Source organism: Diachasmimorpha longicaudata, chromosome 9 (assembly GCF_034640455.1).
Source record: "Diachasmimorpha longicaudata isolate KC_UGA_2023 chromosome 9, iyDiaLong2, whole genome shotgun sequence".
Taxonomy (NCBI): Eukaryota; Metazoa; Arthropoda; class Insecta; order Hymenoptera; family Braconidae; genus Diachasmimorpha; species Diachasmimorpha longicaudata.
Window position 1 is genome coordinate 7080987 of NC_087233.1, and position 20533 is coordinate 7101519.

A 20533-nucleotide genomic window follows, 5' to 3' on the forward strand; every position below is an offset into this window, starting at 1 on the left:
GAAGAAAATGAGTCAAATAATCTGTCCGTAGGACAAATATTTTCATTTTATTTTCAACTCGGGGGACATTTTGTTGTAAATTCCCGTCGGGGTATAATGTCCGATTGCTTTAGCATATTGTCCCATGGGTTATTCATAGGGCAACAGGCTCACGACCCCATAACACGTGTTTCCATGTCAAGCTCCCCGATGTCGTACGTCACGAGTCGCGAGATCTTCTTCGAATGGATGACGCGGTGGACACCCACACGTTTATTAGGGTGGGTTGTTCTTTCATATGATTATCTTAATTTTGTACACTCGGATTATCGGGTCTCTGGGGGATTTTTCGTGTTACACTTGTTGGTGAAGTGCACTCACTGGCGCCAATGGAGAGCGATGATACCGACCGGTGGGGTCGGCACCACTTGAACGTCATGGGAGCCGACGGATATCTCTCAAATGTTGGTGGCTTTTTATTCAATTCTTTGAGATATGTTTTTCCTCGACATCTTCGCCTCGTTATGGCTTTCTACTCGAGATGCTAATGTTCGCTACCGTGACGTTCGTGTTTACCCTTTTCACTGCCACTTGACGTTACCGGGGGGCTCGTGCCTACAGCCGGAATTCATCGGGGATAACAGGGCGTGACTCGTAGTTCTTTTTTAATGGTGAAAGGTGGGTCTATTGGATGTTTTCAATGATAATATACTGGAAAATTGGTTTTCGATTTTTGGAGGAGAAGATGTGATCCGTTAACAATTTTTTTCGAGTGCTCCAGCAGAATAAATTTTAATTATTTAAGAGGAACTATTGCGAGGTATTTAGATTTTTAGAGCAGGTTTATTATTTTAAAAAATATTCCGGACGAAAAAATGCGAATCAACTTCGATTGAATATTTTTAAAAATTGTCACTCGACCCGGCGAGACTTTTGCCGCAGAAATAATGAACATTTTGTCAATTCACGATAAAATTTCCCACGTTTCTCAATTACATTATTGCCCTCGAGTCGATGCCGTCGAATTCCCGAAGATAAAAAATGATCCTGACTGAAATATATATTTTTTCTGTTCACCAGTAATATGATAATAGCGTTATTAGTAAGTTTGCCTAATTTCATAGTCACCTTTCCCATTCCCTCCTTCAACTTTGCATATTGTGATGCGCACACAGACACGTCTGCACGAAACTTGGACTCCCCGGGGGCCTCGAGCGTGGATACAGCCGGAGCCATCTATTTGTTATTCTAATGCCACATTATATATATATTTGTACGAGCGTGGGCGAAAGTCTCTCCGATGTGTGAAACACGTTGTAACCCGTGCAGAAGAGTCCACCGGAATTTTCGACTGCTGACTCCTTTCGTGCGTTCACTATCTCCACTCCATATTTTTCGATATTTTTTTCATAGAAAAAATGGAAATGTAATGGGACTTTAACGTTTTCTGTGGTGAATATCATGAGAAAATTCCTGATAAATGACAAGTTTCATTTAATATTTTTAATTGTCCCCTGAATTATGAAGATTCTATAATAATTGGGGAATAATTCTCTCTGTGTGGCATTAATTTCCCCGTTTATTATCAAATCATTCCACTGGATTTTTCCTACCAGTGTACTCACTCCACTTACGAGGAGATTATCGTGGTGATCCAACCAGTTAAATGATAATGTCGTCCCGGTTCCAGATACGGCAAATGCAATGCTCCCCATCATTGAGGAGCTCCCCAGTATTATCATGATTTTCATTATCCGAGGATGTAAGGAGGTGGATTGTGTACACCCTAGTGGGCTATTATACTCCCCGATTACGTCGAGAACAAGGGAAAAGGGCGTCTTTGTGTACACATTTTAACCTTCCACGTTTTTTCCATAATTGTCAAATGGCCCCCGGGGTAGACGTCGATAACCGGGACATTCAAATTTTTATTCCCTCACGCCCCGGTCGCCTGGTTGCGATGCTAAACGGCTGCGTGGGGACTCCTAATCGAAATGACTTTTTTAATTGGAAGGACTTATTTAGTCGTTAGCTGGGGGAGAATCCGTTGGGGTTGCGCAGCCAGGAGTGGACAAGAATATGAAAAGGAAAGGGATGATGTAAAAAAACAATTCGTCCTTCACCATCTGCTTTTCACGCCCACCAGGAGCGTCTCAACCGTTAAAATATCGGACCTGACAGCACTCTATCGCCATTGGATTAAATATTTTTTAGATTCTAATCGCTGTCACGAGTTTGAACTCGACTCTTATCAATTCCTAAAACGTAATTCATTTCATTCTAATTACAGCTCCTGATTTTACTCGAACAACGGGAGAGAATTCTTTAAATTAATTTTTTATGCTGCCATTTTCTCTTTTAGTGTAGAACTTATGCAATTCTCTAAATATTGCAGACGTTGTTATATTATCGAAATTAACGTCTTTTTCTTTTTGTCTACCCAGAGGATGAGAGTCGTTTTGCGGCTGATGTAGCTCGTATTATTCCACTTCGCTTGATCGTGCCTACCTCGTTTCCGTGTTTGCTGCGCAACATGGCGATTATGGTTGTTTCTTGCTCCCTCTCTCTCTCCCTCTCTCCCTGACCCTTCAGTTCCTTTTTTCTGCTGCAGGAATTGTGCACGACAGCGTCAGTTAACCAGCGAACATATACTGAGAATTCCAATTAGTCGTCGTTCGAAAGTTTACGAATGGAATTGCGGTGGAATTAATTGCAAGGTTTAAGCTGCCGAAGATTATACCATTGTTATTGAGTAAAACCTGCTATTGAGGAGATTTTTACGATGCGTCGCCTGCAGTTAATTGTAATTGTTGAACAGAATAATATTTCACCTATAATTTTTTTACGCAACTGAATTTTATTCTCGGCCTTTAATTTTTGGGAACGAGTTTTCAAATTTTATATCGTCTATTAAATTCTAACGATGTACCTTCCACAACCCACGAGATTGTAAAATAATAAATAATGTCAAACAGTGACAACTATTACCTCCACAGTTATATAAACCCCGATACAATTAAACGAAAAATTCCATGTCATTTGGAGCAGCAAAAAAATCACCTCCTCGCGCCATAAATTTAAATTAATTGCACCCCATAATCCAAAGCTTTCTAATCACCGGATTATTTTCACCAGGTCAAGTGTGAAATAATTTGATGGGTCGTATTAGGTACTCAGAGTGGACAATTTAGATTTTATTTGTAAGAAAAGTCTCCGGGCGATACCCAGGGGAAAGATTTGAACTATCGTTTGACGTATAAATCCCGTGACGTATCTAATTGGGGGGCACTTTAGCGATGGGGCGGGGGGGGGGTGGAGGGGAATATAAGGCTGGTAAAGCCCGAACCTGGGGGAGAGACCACTGCAGATCACCCTGGGCTTAATAACTGACGGTGAATCTCGGCACAACTCACACAACCCCCTATATTGCCACATGTACACTGCTATCTATGTGTCGTTACCACTGTGCCACCCTCTGCTGTCCCCCCTGTGTGGGTCTCGAGTGTTGGCCGACACACACACACGTCTGTGTGTACACATGCTGGTGATACACAGCCAGGACGCATCGCCATTGTTAGGGTAGTGTGCAGAAGACGGGACTCGGTGTATCTCGGAGTGAATCCAGCGTAAATAATGCCGATTATCCCCTCGGCAATTGTTTTATCGAGCGCATTGTATATGAGAGGGGGTGGAGTGGAGCTGTGTTACTGAGGCTTCTCTCGGTTATCTTATTTTATCCCGCTGGAATTTAGATTGATACGAGGAAAGAAAATCCGGAGGAGAAATAGTTCTGGGGAGGATATTTCCAGCAGTTGTAATGCCTCGTAAATTGTCTAGAGGGAATTTCGAATTAAAATGAGATTTCCTGGTGGAAAATTCAACATGGAGGCGTTACATGTCCGACCAAATTGTTGCATCAACTCCAGATTACGTCCCAGAATTTTCCCGGAACCGGGAAATGCGTCAAAAAATTTTTCAAATGCTGAAATGAAAAAAAAAACTGTCTCTAGTGGAATTGAATAAAAAGTGCGCACTTCACCCTCCGCCCAAAAGACTCTCGAAACATCCTCGACTCCTCCACACCCCCGAAACGGCAATAAATCCGTCCGAAAGAACCGCGTCTGTTGGCGCGAAAATCGAGGGGGCGTATCCCCAACCGATCTCAAAGAGCAATCTCCCCCTGGCCTCCCCCGCTATCCGAGATCTCGACAAAAGTGTCTTCGATCTCCCGTCGAGGTCTCGAGGCGCGTGGGCGCAGGTTCAAAAGGGCCAGGAGTAACTCCACTCAGTTTGCGCCCTATGTTTGCTCGAGACCCCATTACCCAGGAGATTATGGTAAAGTGAGTAATACTGAGGGGTGAAAGAGGGTGGATCTCGGAGCAAATAGGCGTGGGTTTACACGACAAGGGTCTGCTGGCATCCCCCCTTACCACCCCCTCGACAGTTGAAAATCCCGCGCCTCGAGCGAATATTCGGGGGAGGGGAGGCTCGATGTTTTAAAAAATATATCGATTATTGAGGAACTGTATAATTGACTCCCCTTCTGTTAAAAAAAAAATTGTTTAAAATATATTTTAAACATAAAAAAATCTATACATAAACAGTTTTGTTAGCTGTACTCATAACATCTCTGTTTACTCATAAAAAAATCGATGTTTTCGCTTAATCGACCAGCCTCGCTCATCCCCTATTCACGCGGTGACCCGACTCTTTTATCCCCCGCAAAATACACAAATGGTTATACACTATTTATGTAAATACAGTGAGCATCCCGACGTGCATGAATTGTATGACAGGATTACAGTGGAGAGCGTGCGGAGAGAACCGTCAGTCAGCCAGTCAGCGACGAGATGTAGCCAGAGAGGGGGAGGTTAGGTGACGGGTGAATGTGTAATGAGGTGAATGCGATCCCCTTTTCACATTGCATCCCCCTCTCATCCACGTTCTTCGCCAGTCTCGTCAGTGTACGTAACGACGCTAACAATCCGATCCCGACCCTATATATCCGGCTTATTTGGCCAAACTGTCGGCGACACCCCCGTGCAAATAGACAACTCACCCCCTGAAACGCCAAATGGGATGTCATCTCCCCCTCAGTGTGTTATTCCTTGGGTTTATTATTGTTCTATAAAGGCGACATTATGGCAGCTATCTGTCTCTGATTTGTCGCGGTTCAGTTTGTTTAATGCGACCGACACAAATTTCGGGATTTTTTTGGGGACCAGCCCTCGAGGGGTGGGAATAGATTTTTTTAGACTTTAGACTTTAATTTTCCTGTGGTTGGATTGATTAGGTAAAGCGGGTAATTAAATTCCAGGATTTATAGGAAATATTTCGGAGGACAACCAAATATGTTAATTAATTATTTGAAAAAAAATTCAATTAAATTTTTATTTAATTTCTTTTTTGATAGCCTCACGCAACTCGTCCTTCTGCGAAGTAAAATTTGCCGCATCGTCCTTCGAGACAATTTTTAATGGAAAGTTTTAACTCCCGAGAGCATCAGGAAAAAATATAAAAAATCCATTTCACCTAATCTGCCATCTGCATCTCCTGGTTTTCTATTATTGTCCGGAGAATGTTATTAGACAGTTCGACGAAACGCTAATCCTTCTTATAAAAAGTCAGTCAGGTCGCCCATACGAAAGGTAAAAGCCAGAGGGGAAGAAAAGGTGTCGGATCGATCAGATCTACTCCCTTTTGGCGATCCTTCACAACCTCGAGATGAATCCTCTCACTCAATTCCTCCCATTGTTCTGAATGTTTAGATCGCTTCACGAGTTCCAGGGCGCAGGTGTGTCCAGGTTAATATCCCCTGTCGTACGGTTCTTGTCAGAGCATTCGGCTAGAAACTTTTGTCTCACTTTTCTCTTTTGCCCTCATCCTTCCTCAGCTAATGTATCTCGAAGAAAATTGGTGTGGTCTCGAGGTTTCCTCGATTGACCAGGAGACAGCCTTTATCGGAGAGGATCTTGTTCTGGCTCAGACGACACGGCAATTCTATCCTTATTTTTGAAAACACGAGCTATTAGTTTGTTGGACAACAGGCGCTGATTGATGATGCATATCATCTCGTTGGGGGACTAATTTACCTTCGAACAAATTTCGTGGAGGGAAAAATTGAAAAATATCCTTTATCCATTTTTAGTTCTGTTGTCCTGTTGTTCTTGACACGAACAAACTGATCCCATTGTCATGTGTGAATAAAGGACTTGAGGGAAAAATTTACAAATATTTTTTTCAGGCAAAATTTATTTTAATTCCATTTTTTTAAATTTAATCTATTAAAATGGAAAAAAAAATTGTTCAGAAGTTATAAAGAGGATAAATAAAATCCTGACTGTCTTTAATCAGTAGTAAGTGTCGGTATTTTTTTAATGATAGAGGAAGAAAAAAAAATAATAATATAATTTAATTGTCTAGGATTATTTTGTTATCACAGGGTATTAATTAGTTATCCAGGCGTTGATCGATGATCGATATCACCTTGTTATCGGACAAATTGGCCAGGGAGTTATCGCTACGTAATCAAATTGATTTGCGTCATAGTAACATTCAGCCCAGAATTTACTAGATCGTGTAGGTGCAGGAAAATTGAAAGAAATATCGATCAATGGTGTCGATATTAATCTATCACATTTCAAGGATTTGTTTGCAAGTTGTTGGTGTATGTAGCAACCGTATGTTTGTCGTAATAAGCGTAATATATCGCGCACGATAGAGGTGTGACGGGGCAATTATTAGCGCAAATACTCGCGATTAATTTCACCCGCTAGACAATCGATTAGCGATCCCGGGCACAATCGATGCATCTGGAGCTGCTCGATCTTACATATCGCGACACTGAACTGCAATCGCTTCATTAGGGTGCGCAGACGGAATTGCGACATAATTCGAATGTCTGCATTCCTGATTTTCACGTCGCCCTTTGGCGCACCTAGTCTTCGATTTTTTTTTTTTCGATTACTCGATTTACTAGTTGCGGAGGAATCGCACAGCAATTATAAGCTCGGTGTTCAGTTGGTAGTGCTCGGCATTGATTAACGGTGGATTAAGTGGTCTTGCTCCCAGCGCATTTATCAGCGAATGAATGCCGAGTTTAACTCGCGCGATTAATGAATTTTCGCGCTGATCGCACCGGCGATTTGTTTTCGTCGCCTCAGCGGTTATTAAAAATATTAAATTGGCGGGGAATTTATGCGTGAGAAACTGATACTGCGGTGATTAGGGGCGCGGGTCGAAATTTTCCCGCCTTTTTAATTCAGGGTATTTAGAAGGAATGTGGTCAGACAAAAATTAATCGGTTCTCAATATTAAAAAAATTTATTGGACTGGATATTTCGAAGGTACGGGCGGAATTGTCCGGAGATACCTTCACGGGAGAGGTCCGTGGCCCCATCTATGAACACTCAGACGAACTACATCGATAACAATATTTTATTTAATTTATGGTGACGTTTTCATTGAAATTTCAATCATTTTCGTAACGGAGACCAATTTTTTTTTAATTATTCCGAAAAATTTATAAGAATCGAAGAACTGAGGTGAGTATATTCCTGAATTTTTAATTAACTAGACTCTCAGCATGAATCGTTTAATATTCATTAGCTGAGTCTCGATGAGTTGGATTGAGGATCAATTCCTCTCACTCAATTTTTAATTCCGTCAAAAATTAAAAAACTGGAAATCGAATTTTAGCGGACGTTTCCCGTCTCATTGCCCCCCAAAAATTCAAAATAATTCCAAATAAAAAGTCCCTCGCAAAAATCGTTGAAGCCCCACAATCCCGCAGTCGAACCCCCAAAAATCCCAATGGGCGCGATCCGATGTAAATGAAAGATAAGACTGATTGAAAAATCCGAAAAAAATGAGGAGTTATTCATCACACGTTGCGTTACCAAATCAAAAATTTTGATGAATTCAAAAATTCCCCGGCAACAAAGAATGTTGGTTTAGCGGGTTACTTCACTGTTTGTTATTTTGATGAGGTATAATGGGATGGATCTCGGGTGTTGATGCATAGCGCATAGCAGGGTGCCCCGCGGTCGAAGAACCCCGTGGTAGTCCCTCTTATGACCTGCCCCCTCTCGCCCCCACGGGCCCCCATAACCACAAGCTCCTTGAGACCCCTGTAGACAGGGGCCGCTACACGTCCATCACACGTCACGGTTATGTATTTAGACATATCTCACTGACTATAGTCCATCCACAACATCCTCTACGGTTCCTCATTCCACCTGAACATTCAATATCCCATCGTCTCTCTTTTCCCATTTTTCATGTCCTTATCATTCACAGTTGGTGCATATTTCAACATTAATTTTCTCGAACGATGATACATGGTACAGCCATCAATGCTTGCATATCAGCGTGAGGCCCATCATCATCATTCCATGAAATATTCACCGATTATGATTTTTTTTTGAGTGAATGGTACCTAGGGGCCTCCACTCCCCGAAATTTTCGATTGATTTTTTTTATCGTTCGGTATTAGCATATCTCAACGGTTTCGGTCGATTGCCAGTCGTTAATATCTCGACGGTGGCCAGATCGGTAGTTGAATTTACATGCAATTCCCAATTATTGTATATGTATTTGTGTAAAATACTAGAAAACCCCCATTTACCCCATCGTTGAAGTGGTGGACAATTTTTTTAATCGAATTCCTGTTGTTTGTCGTCCCCTGGTTCCGGGGTAGTAGATAAACCCCGTAATTATTCAGACACTTCGGTGATACAGTGAAAGAAATATCAATCTCCTTTATTATCATCATTACATTCACGAATTGAAGAGCTAACTTATCATATTTCGTCGATGGACTCGACGTGAAGCGGCAGGATTTCGACGTATCACATTTTTCACTTAACATTTCACGTGACGAGAATTAAAATTGTAAGACATTTCAGTATAAATACCTGATTAATCACGACGCAAGGGTTAGGCGGTATAAATCATTACTTTGGTTTTTGATGAACAAGAAAAAGATTTGTTTAGACGTAAGTACTTGGCTATCGTAATGACCCTAATGAAAAATATTTGATGTCAAGATCATCTCCCCGGGATTACGAGTATCCGTTATTCGAGTATTGCGCCGGCTTCACCATGAAGTTGAGGAATCCGTCGACATCGTCCAGCTCCCTCGAGTGGAACTTGACGGCAATCGTCGATCTACCCTCGAGTGTTGGAGTCATGGAGAAAGTGCAGGTGGCATCATCGCCAGGTTGAACGCTCCCGGAGAGTTTTATTTTCAGTTGTTTCTCCAGTCCTGGACCTTCTACCAGAAATTGTCCTTTTTTCAGGGGTACGGGGAGGGGATTTGTGAAGCTCGCTGTTGCTTCAAGGACTTCGTTGACGACCGCATTTGTTCTCCTCTGAAAATTGCAGAAGGAAAATTTTTTTCATCATCAATTTGTCGTACGAAAAAAACTGATATTTTTGAGGTACATTATATTTTTGTAAATGAGAGATAAATAATTATTTTACCTCAATATCAATCCTTGGTTTTTCCACCCTAAAATCGTCCTGCGCGAAGTACTCAAAATTTGTATCTTTGACAGTTGCCAAACACGCAATATTGAAGGCGCACTGATTGAGCAATCTCGAGCCATATTCCTCCCACGAGACATTCAATCTCACCTCCTCCAGATCCCCAGGCTTGACTATTCTATCCACCTCCATTCTCTTGATTGGTCCGCCAACTTTACCCGTATACATTACCACCTCCACTCGTAAAATAACCGATACTCTATATTCAAACTCACTGCTTCGGTTCTTAATCAGCAGAATGACACTGGAAAAGATGGATTAATTTAATATCAAATGGATGATTAATTATTCATGAGGCTTTTCATTCCTGAGTGCTACCTAAATGGCTGGCCGATGATAATGTCATCTTGCAATTCAAAATTAAACATAACGTCGTTAAACTCCTCATTGAGGTAATACCGACTGAAGAGGGATTCACTTTGGCGGAGGGCTTTCAGCATCGCTTCGCGTTCGTCATCGGATTCTGCAATTAATATTAATGTTTCATTCCGGGAATTCATTGGTTATCGATGAGTCAATCACTTACTTTCGGGGTATTTGTACATGTGGGTTATGTCCTCGCGTGTCCATGAGCCCACTGCCTTTGTGCTTATCTGCCTTCCGATGCTAATTGAATAAAATTGGCTGGGGTGAGAGGTCAAAGCTCATTGGGACATTTATGGGGTTCAATTAATCCGAATTTACGAGAGACTGTGGTGAATATTTAAAAACAATTCATATTAATTAATAAAAAAAGACTGGATTTTTTTAGGGAGTGAATTTTCCTCTCCAAATCGACGTAAATTTCCCCCCCCCTGAAAATTACAAGTCATGAGTCCCCGAAATATCAATTTTCCTTCATCGATTCATCGGAAAAAAATTCTGTTCTCCCCTTTGACGATTAAACTCACCCATAGATATCTTTCCTGATCAATTTGAGGGGCTGAGTGGGTCCATTGTATCTCCAAAAAACTTTGTCAGCGTTGACCTCAGCAAAGAGAAAACCATTGTCATAAGGCCGTTGAATTTCACCTCTCTTGACAGCGGCAACTGACGCAGGTCCACATCTGTATGCGTCCTCGCTCAATTCCTGTGGAGTGGCATCGATGGCCTGCCATCCAGCGTATTCCGGGCCGAGATCCAATCTCTTCATCCAAACCTCATCCCATACATGGAAATTCCTTGGGAATCGAGGATGATTGAACAATTTCATTTGCAATTTCATTTAAATTCGAGAGGGAAAAATGTACGCGAGGAGAGAGAGATTTCTGGCTTCCAGGGTCACGATATTGAAATAGAGAGACTCCTGGGTCCAGAAGGCAATTTTTCATGCAAAAAAATATGCGAATTCAATTATGTCCGAATATTTTGTTTATATGTTATATTAATGATATTAATATATCATCAATGCGAAGTCATGAACACATTTATTTATTTAATCTCACCAGATCGAGTCGCTGTTCAACTCCTCCATGATCTTCCCCTCGGCGTCCACGAAGTAGTCGACGGTGAGGCTGCCCTGGGTGTCATGAGCACTGGAGTAATTCGTCACGACCCGACAGGGTATCCCCAGGGCCCGGCAGACAGTGGCCAGGACCCCGGCGAACACCCAGCACTGGCCGTACTTCACCGGGCGTCTGGTCTTCCAGAACTCCTGGAGGATCTTCTGGGTTCCCAGCCACTTGGTCGGCGGTGTTCCCCCGTCGAAGTCGTTGGACCAGTTGCCCATGACGGCCCCGTTGTCGTCTGGGGAATTGACCGCGGCCGAGAGCACCCGCGTTATCGTGACAGGATCATTCTGGCCGGTTACACGGACCTTCCCCACGTTGGTCATCAGGTAGAGGGAGCAGTCCAGGATGTCCTTCTCGAATTGGGAGTATTTCCAGATTGTTGGCCGCATCTGCCTGTAGCTCCCGCGCCAGATAAGGCCCGTATCCCCCATGACGTACTCCTGACGACCCTCCTCACCTTCCATGAACACCGGGTCATCTGGAATTTTTTTTGGGCTTTGGAAATTGAAAATTGTCCGGGGAAAATCGAACGGGAAATTTCGGGTCGATTACTTTATAGAAATAGAGAGGAACCTGGGGAATTCAGGGCAAGTTAAGACTTAATTTCCATTTTTCCCCAGGAATTACTGCACCTGGGGATGTCAGGTCTTTTTCCACTTCAAAAATTGAGTCTAATTGCATTTTTATGTGACGGACTATTTAATGAGATCGATCACTATTTAAATGCAGAGAGGGTTGATCCGGGATGATTTACCTGGACACCAGGCGTTGAATATCAGGTAGAAGGGCTCGTTGACGCTGAAGCTTATGGCACCTGACGAATTTTTGCGCTTCGCGTCAATGTCGATTTTCCATTTCCCTATTAGCACATCGGGGGGTGACATTATCTGAGAAACAGATCATTGGATTTAAAGGAATATTAACGTGACGTTAATGACCGGAAAGTTGACGATCTAATGTCCCCAACATCTTACTTTTATCCGGATTGAATTCGACTCGAGAGAGTCGAGAGACGCCTGCCACGCGCCTTCGGAGACTTCTCCAAAATTGAGGAGAGGCGTCACCACGAACGTCCCGTTACCATAATTCGGCTTTTTAACACCATCGAGAGTGAAGACTAGGGAGATACCGTCCACCGTAGGATCGTAATCCCGGTTGAGATGCAGCCGCACGAAGAACTCCTGACCCCGGCGGACGATCAACCTGGCATTGACCCCTTCACGGTTCATCAGCTCATACCGCGAGGTCCTGTGCGCCTCGCCATTTTCGTCAATACAAGGATCCACCCGGAGGACCGTCAGCATGGGTATCCCCCAGTCACCCCCTGGAAAAATAAACGCACCATTTTTATTGGTTTATTCCATCGAATTTATGTTTTAAGATTTTTGGAGGAGATATTTCATTGATTCATTTATTCTATTTTTCCAAAAATCGTACGACTCCACTTTCAAAATCCTCGAGATAATTTTCAACAGATTTTTCGCGCCCCGGGTATATAAAATGCAAATGACCGGGTGTAAGGCACCTCGGGAGCGTCAGTCCCCTCCATCAGTAATAGCATTCTCGTCCTCAACCCCCGGTTACTCACAATGAAATCTAAATGGAAACGGCCGAAAACGCCGGTCGTTGAAGTTGCGGTAGCGATCGTAAAATCTGTAAAACATCCTCGTAATCCTCGTGAAGCGCTGATTAACCCTGCGGCCAGTGAAGCCCGTGTGCCCAGGGCGCGGACGATGCAAATATATATTTTTATTATTTTCTATCCTATCGGGTTCAACGCGAGCAATTCAATAACAAATTTTTATATCTTTTTTCTCCGCAACTTATTTTTCACAATAAAGTGGGCAGCAAGATATGTGGGCGAATGCAGCAGCAAAACGGAAGTGCTGGAGATACGCGTGCGTTCCCGAGTGCAACTGAACAATCGAATGACTCCAAGGTATATGCAACGGCCAGTGGTATTGGTACAAGTTGCTCGTGAATTCATTAGGATTAGAAATCCTGGTGGGATGCACCTGTTGAAATAAAAATCACACTGTGGGCTCACACCGGCTAAATCATGGCACAACCATGGGAGAGACCTTCGAGGCGCGGGTTCCACGTGCAGCCTGCACACAACCATAATTGGTGGGAGCAGCCGGACACGCGTGAGTGAGGGGACATTATTGTCACCCACTTGAATTGCACTCGGAGATTTTTTATTTCCCCCCGATGTCGCTGGGAATTTCCGATGTCTCTGGAGATCGGTGTGAGTAATTTATCAGGGTGCCGGAGAGCTAGAGACATCGCTGTCTACATGACTACCAAATCGAGGATTTAATGACTTGTTAGACCATTCCTGGAGGTTGTACGCGTTCTGAGGAATGCGATTTTCACGGAATTAATGAGGTGCGATTTCTTGGGAAGTGGGTCTGATGCCATTTGTATTGGAATCGAGGAACTCTCGGGGATAAAGTAGATTTAATAAATTATTTATTTATTCTAACCACAGATTTTCCTTAGCATTTCATCAGAAAATACAATTACAATAAATTATTCAATGGGATGGTCCGGGCTCTTGTAGTTTAAAACCACAGGAGGATAAAAATCGAATGCAATGAATGTAAGCAAATAAACAAAACTGTTGAATGACTAATAACATTCATATTTATACTGTCGCAATACCGCAATATGCAAACAATCCCACAGCACTCGACCGGAAACATCTTGCCCCACAGCTTCATCATCCACTGAGAAATGACTCCCAGTGAAAATGAAAAAGGTGAATCGCATCACTCACAAGTCGAGTGTTTCCAGTAGCGTCTTGAGGATCATAAGCGGTCTATCACAGACATAATCATTATCGCATCAGTGGTAACTGCCAGTCGATGTAACACCTGGCTCTATCCAACTCACCGCTGATATCCACATTTTCTCGGGTCCCTCATCACACACGTACGTGAGTTCAAACTGTACTCGCAGATGGGAGTCGTTCGAGGATTCATAGACGTTTTAATCAAATTATAACTACTGGCTCGTGACTTCTCAGCGAAGATGAATTAGTAGTTGGATTAATTTAATCCTAGAGCTGGAAGGGGAATTAATCAATTTCATCGTCACCAGGGACTGAGATATTTATGATTCATTCATTATAATTTCAGGCGATTGAAAAACGTTTTCATTTGTCCAGGGGAAATTTAATCGGTCGAAGGAAAGTTCCGGGTTGAAAAAAAAAATTATTGATTGATTTGTAATGGATTTCATTGTTTAGTAATTATGTCAAGGTCCTCAAATTCATCAAATTGTTTTAATAAACCGCACAATAGAGATATATTTATATAGTAGTAATGCCCGCCGCGGGCCTGTCATTAACATTTGTTGATCACCACACCTGAAGGCAGATATTAATACTTGGAAAGTAGTTTTCTCGATAGTATCGAAAAGCACCTGACGTACTTTAGGACACTGACACCGTGTAATTGATACGCTGATAAAATTCTCCGGAAAATCTTCCCGAGGGTCCGTGGCCGCCCGAACACTTCCCTTTATCACTGAATCTCCAGTCATTAGCTCCGAGATCAAGTACCTCTCGTCAAAAATCCATTACTGACCCATATTGGGAGGAAAAATACGTCTGGGATTGTTGTTACTTCAATTTGTCCATTAAAATTCTCTACAAGACGAAATAATTTTTTTTCCATCAAAAGAAACGAAAAAAAATTTTTCCTCATCAATTCACGGCTGAAATACCAATAAAGTTCCTATATTTATCGATGATTGTTATCGCGCATGTTTATACAATATTCCGAACGCATGATGGAATAAGAACAATTGTTTCATCGCTTCTGGATTATAAACGTGTTGATCTAAATGAGGAATGCAGCATCTGAATAAATTTACATGAGAGGGAAACAGATTCGGTGATTACGAGGCGTCGAAGGTCAGTATTTCTGCTGATTTCATCGTGCAATTTTAGTTCTGATATATTCAAGTGCATAAAGGCTCTCACAACGAGCAGAAAATATAGTTCAGCCAATTATAAATGTTTCCAACAACCAACTACCCAAAATCCCCACTTAAAAACCTCCCTCATGTCCTGTCAATTGTCATTAACAACCCTGAATGGGTCTGAAAACTCTAAAAAAATATATTTAAAAATCCCCTGAGGCATTTTTTATTGCCGACATAATATTTTCTCGCTCAGTACAGTTTTTGTATATTTCCGCGAGTCATCGATTATAATCACCGCGTTGCGGATTATTTTTTCGCAAAAATGGAGGCGTCCATTGAAATTGATCATTTTGCGTGAAAGGAATTCTCGGTTTTTATCGCTTATGCATGCGTGGGATAAACACTCGGCGAAGGTAGCGGCGCCTTTCATGATCTGACTCTAGTGTTTGGAGTTATTTTCTTCTTGACATTTTCTGAAAATAATTCTACGGGGCTTTTTGTTGCTCTCGGAATTTTTTCATTGTTCGTGGGCTGGTGTTGAGGCGATATAATGCAAGACGAATGATGTAATAAAGTACCTAATGCGATAAGTCTTACGCAAGCGGACTTTCATTCATCCCAGGTGGAGTGGTATGCCCTGCAGGCATTACTCATGGGTGGAGGAAAATAGTGAGCAGATGAGCAAACTCTAGGTGACTAATTTTGGGCTTCGACAGCTTTGGTGCTGATGCAGGGCCAAAAATAACAGACAATTGATGTCTTAAAAATTTCGAAAGTCTTTCCTTTCACTTGCAAAATGTACTTTCTACATTTTTTTAAAAGACATCCCCTTAACTAAATATTTACAATTTGTTACGTGTCATTTTTTTGGTTTTAATTGGAGATTCTAGTTTTTCTCACTCAACACGTGCCGCAGATTTCCCATTGAACAGCCTCATGCATCTAGTCATTACGAGAATCCATAAATTCTGTCCCACATATGCCTTCCCCTCTCGCCAGCATTCAAATGCTAGAACACATGCCACGTGAAGCAGACCACTTTGAAATAAGGCTCCAGTCGATAAACGGTTCTTGTGTAAGCATAACATCTCGATCTATTCTGGGCAATGTGGTCAAGGTAAAGTGGTTTCCATCCTTTTTTCGGTACGCGCCATGTACTTTCCCACGCGACGTTGATTTTTCGAAATGAGAGAATAGATCAATGGAACACCAACACTTGTCGATGATATCCATCATTTCTGGTCTAGACACGGACTGTCTCCACGTCCTTGTCATCAGGCTGATGTCATCACCTTGGTGCAGACAGGAAATAAAATTCTCGATGTCCCTGGTCATGGATTGTTTATTCTAATGAGTAACGACGAAAAAATTTCTCTCAGTTGAACATTCAGCTTGAATCTCCAGCTTTCAGTGATTATTAATTACTGGAAAGTCCATTGTCACCATCGTCTCAACGATTATATCCTCGGGACGTGGACAAATCTCCATCAATTGCTCTAAAAATTATTAACTCTCAATCACACCGACCCGCATATGCATTTTATTTAACTGCAGACGTAAGTCCCGCAGCTACGTAATTAACCGTGAAAATTCCGGAATGAAGTTAAGTCAAAGTTAGCCCATACCTCTTCCCCGCGAATGCATAGCCTTATTAACCCCGTTTAATGAGCAAGGTCAAGTACGGTGAGAGATAAAGCGAGAGGCGCTCTCGTGTCGCGAATTCCAAGCGTTTCAACCCGACTTGGACAGGACGTTAAATAAATTTACACAATGCCGGCTTAAACATGTGCCTTTCCAGCTGAATAATTATTTAACAGCCACTGCGCATTGTTAAGTAACTCCTGGCGAGATACAAATCATAAAATATTTTTTCAGCAGAAAATCCATTAAAAGGTATTTTAAAAATGAAAAAAAAAACAAATTCCAAACCATTCTCCGACGATGTCGGTGGCTTTGGCAGGCACTCTGGACTCGTGCAGACATCCTTCATCGGTGTTTCGTCGACACCAGGTCGGAAGATGGCCCTGAATCTTGAGCAAGATGAGCAGCAATTTCCCATGCTGACGATATAAATTTCACCGAGACGTGGATAAAATACGTGAACCGATCACTTCACTTCCTGGGGACTCCTTCCACCATCGCTGGTGGTGGTGGGGTACAGGATCACTTGATTCTGATGCACAGCGCGCCTGGCATGAGCGTATGATTTACCTGCGAGTGTGTTAAACAACACGTGTTTACCTCGTTATGCTAATGAACTTGGGGAACAGTAGCGCAATGATTATAAACGTCTCGTCGGCTGGTGAATGACTGTCAGCTTGATTCTTGCTGCCGTATCGACAGCATGTAACATCCCTACCTCGATCACAATTTGGCGGCTCCTACGAGGGACAATGCACTGGTGATTATACGGGCGTAGGCTTTCCACGATGGGCTGAAGAATGTTCGGGCCTCGGAAATGATTATCACTTTTTTTTAAGAAGTGGGACATTTGTTATCAGAAGCAAACACGCAAGAACAAATTTCATTGACGAGTCTGACGAATTGTTTCCGGTGAGAGTGAAATGTTGAAATTTATTTGCTTTCTCACTTATTTTTTTGTGGATTGAACTATTCTGGGTGTGCTAATTAGTTGCAATTTCCTGACAGTTATAAGTCTGAGGTCATGGGGAATGTAACAGTCAGTTGACTACCACCAATGACTGCTCGAATAAAAAAAGAAATTCTCCGGTTACCGTCATTCTTTTACCTGTAAATAAATTACCGACCTTTTAAATATTATCTCACACCCATCACCGCCATAGCTGTCTAACTCATCGAACCGTATCCATACCTACACTTCTATATTTGGAATCATCTCATTCCCAGTCACAGTCCATTTGTCGCTATACAATCTAAGAAAAGATTTCGTTTGACGGACATTTGATGACTACCCAGGGTGTGTCTGCTTCCATTGCATCGATAGAATTGACAGATAAAATTCCATTTCAAATACTCAACATCATTATCCTCCCAAGTAGCGACTTTATCTCCCCCAAGATTCCCTTTATTGAATAACAATCGAGATCAATTCTATCCATTGAATCGGGTTACAGGTCGAGACACTTCGGAGGATATTTATGAGTTGTGAGAAGTCTAAGGATCTAATGCTAGTCTTCAATCCCCTTGACCTGTTTGAATGTCCATTGTATGTCTATTATAGGAAGATGAACAGTGGCTAATGCTCATTGTTCTTTCACGCTGACTAATTGCATCTTTGTCACTGAGGTCAAAATGTCTCCACAGTTTACTTCAGTATTTCATTGCGAGGTAACGCCCCGACAATGCGCCCACGTGGCGCTACGAATTATTTAAATGATGATGAATTGTTGAGACGAAAAAAAGTGGGATGATGTATGGAGAGAAATCTTCTCCTTAAAAAATCCAGGAAACGGTTTTTAGATATTCTGGCCGTGTAACGAATATATTATATACATTATATAGTATTTTATTCGAGTTAATGATTTATTTTTTCATCCGATAATGATTCAATAGGAGTTAAAATTAAAATTATTAAAAGGAAATTTAATAAATTTAATTTTAAAATATTCTCACATAAAGAAAATGAAATAATATGTTGTATTATACATAATATATAATCATTATGTCCTAACGAAAAATCAGGGACAACTCAGCGTGAAAAAGTTCCGTACGTGGGACGTACGAGGTTTTAATGTGAAAAAATTTATTTCTCGAGAGTAATAAGTTCTGTCTGATGGGAATTTTATACAATTCAGACTAGATGTAAAGATCATAAACCTATGAGGCACCGATTAATTGTTAATTCAGGGGGAAGGCGAAGGGTGCTACATCCTCGATCTTATTTGTCTGCAGTTCTGCTGCTCGATTGTCCTCCACGATAATGACACTGCGCAGCATGTCTTCTAGCTGGAGGAATAGATAACGGTAGACGAAGTTCCCTGAGTCGTCCTGAAAGGCAGAATTTTTTTTGTTTATGAAAAGACACAATAGGAAGGAAAATTAGTCTTTGAAAGAGGAAAAAAAGAGGAATTTCCTGGGCATTACCTCTCGCACTTCCAAATGTACGGTTCCCCGTTTTCGCAGGCCCTGAACGTAAAACTGCATCCTCATATATTGCTTGTCATTGTGCATGTAGACAGTATGACTGACGTGTCGACGTCTCCCCCGTCGGTTCTCCTCTCCAAAAGCCTTGATCGGCTCCCCCAGAGCATCCAGAACCTTGGGATCCCTCATAATCCTGTCCAGGGCCTTTGAATACACACTATTGGGGCTCTTCCCCGAGAACAGTTCCCGGAAAATCGCATAGAACATCACAGCGGTCACCCCGACCCCAGCAATTATCACACTCACGTACCAAGCGGACTTGGTATTTTCCTTAACTGTAATAAATAATAAAGTTATTAACCGTCACTTCGTGTTTTTCCGCAGATATTCTCTCCGCGTGTACAATTAATTATTTTACGGTCCCATAAAAAAATTTACCTACTTCCGCGAAAGTCGTGGGCAACTGCCCACCCGCATTACTCTCATCGACCTTCGATACCGATTTTTGACTTGATGATTGACGTATGCCACCGGTGCCGAAGTAACACGATGACGATGATGTTAGTACACCAGGTAGAGCAAAGGGCCTTCGCCGGAGAATATGATTGACCGCCCTAATTGTCGCCATCGTCTAGAAAAAATAATTAATGAGGGTTAATGAATTGTAATTAATGGTAATTGCGTATTCCGACAGAAATCTGGAAGTTATTGAGTAGCAATAAACGAAGGGTCCGAGCTATTACCAAAAATTATTAACTATTAATGAGGAAACTCGTTAAAGCTTTTTATAACTGTGAGTAAAACAAATTAGCACGGATTAGAAACTTTTTGCCCTTCAGAACAATCGAATGTTCCATCACGAGGTGATTATTGAATAAAAGTGATTATTGTCATTGACAATTGACTAGAGTTGTAAATATGGGTATGAAAAATAATTGAGTCCTTACTTGCCGGAGATCACGTACCTCAATAAAAAATATTGTTAAATAGAACTAAACAATCATGATGTGAATGTAAACATTTCGGGAGGAAATTATTTTCCCCGAAATCGGTGTTCCTGACCGATATTCATAGAATAGAGACTTTGAAGAAGGTATTTCTCCGATAATCTTCCCCTCGAAGCGATGCTAGCGCCCTCACAATTATTGCGGAGAACTTGGGTACCTCGACGATAAGTTCGTCCTTCTTTAAATGATATTCTTACTTATGTCTATGGTAAAATTCAATTACCAGTCAATTATATTATTATTGAAGTCAGAGCTTCCATTTACAAGCCTCTGATAACGAGCAATGAGAGAGAGGAGCATTCGAAAATTCCCGCGATAACTGGACAGATTACCCAGTCGCCCAAATGGACGCCACCATCGATCACAATTTTTATTTGATTGTATTCGATGATTGGGGTATGTCCAAACGAGAAAAAATTTATATTCGCAATCTACAAACGATTTCCAATAAAACTAGCCACAATTAAATTAAAAAAATTGACTTTTGATTTTACTTCTGGCCAATATCATGGGCAA

At 41.8% G+C, this 20533-nt stretch overlaps 2 protein-coding genes across 5 annotated transcripts; both read right to left on the reverse strand.

The window, feature by feature from the left end:
• Positions 1 to 8713: 8713 nt before the first annotated feature.
• On the reverse strand, positions 8714 to 17679 carry LOC135165689 (annulin). Of its 2 annotated transcripts, none has more exons than XM_064127216.1 (9): positions 16875 to 17679; positions 11990 to 12339; positions 11770 to 11902; positions 10950 to 11493; positions 10416 to 10685; positions 10052 to 10131; positions 9844 to 9988; positions 9463 to 9769; positions 8714 to 9350 (listed from the first exon to the last, which is right to left on the reverse strand). In XM_064127216.1, the coding sequence occupies exons 1-9, from the start codon at positions 17002 to 17004 to the stop codon at positions 9042 to 9044; spliced, it is 2268 nt and encodes a 755-aa protein (XP_063983286.1). In that variant the 5' UTR covers positions 17005 to 17679; the 3' UTR covers positions 8714 to 9041. The 2 variants fall into 2 exon arrangements, with proteins under 2 accessions (XP_063983286.1, XP_063983287.1); XM_064127217.1 differs by lacking the exon at positions 16875 to 17679 and adding an exon at positions 12604 to 12948.
• A 732-nt stretch (positions 17680 to 18411) lies between these two features.
• LOC135165690 (mitochondrial import inner membrane translocase subunit Tim21) lies at positions 18412 to 20131 on the reverse strand. Of its 3 annotated transcripts, none has more exons than XM_064127220.1 (4): positions 19976 to 20131; positions 19449 to 19641; positions 19011 to 19345; positions 18412 to 18914 (listed from the first exon to the last, which is right to left on the reverse strand). In XM_064127220.1, exons 2-4 carry the CDS (start codon positions 19636 to 19638, stop codon positions 18765 to 18767), a joined length of 675 nt encoding a protein of 224 aa, XP_063983290.1. In that variant the 5' UTR covers positions 19639 to 19641; positions 19976 to 20131; the 3' UTR covers positions 18412 to 18764. The 3 variants fall into 3 exon arrangements, with proteins under 3 accessions (XP_063983290.1, XP_063983289.1, XP_063983291.1); XM_064127219.1 differs by having other exon boundaries at positions 19958 to 20117; XM_064127221.1 differs by lacking the exon at positions 19976 to 20131 and adding an exon at positions 19754 to 19885.
• Positions 20132 to 20533: the final 402 nt, after the last annotated feature.

Bases quoted from the DNA above. Each gene is read 5' to 3' on its own strand.
- LOC135165689 (XM_064127216.1), bottom strand. From the start codon at position 17,004: ATGGGAAATTGCTGCTCATCTTGCTCAAGATTCAGGGCCATCTTCCGA. The intron at 11,903-11,989 runs GTAAGATGTTGG...TCTGTTTCTCAG, and splicing joins CGAATTCAATCCGGATAAAA to ATAATGTCACCCCCCGATGT. The intron at 10,132-10,415 runs GTGAGTTTAATC...TTATTCAATTAG, and splicing joins ATCAGGAAAGATATCTATGG to CATCGGAAGGCAGATAAGCA.
- LOC135165690 (XM_064127220.1), bottom strand. From the start codon at position 19,638: ATGGCGACAATTAGGGCGGTCAATCATATTCTCCGGCGAAGGCCCTTT. The intron at 19,346-19,448 runs GTAAATTTTTTT...TATTTATTACAG, and splicing joins CACGACTTTCGCGGAAGTAG to TTAAGGAAAATACCAAGTCC. The intron at 18,915-19,010 runs GTAATGCCCAGG...TCTGCCTTTCAG, and splicing joins TACATTTGGAAGTGCGAGAG to GACGACTCAGGGAACTTCGT.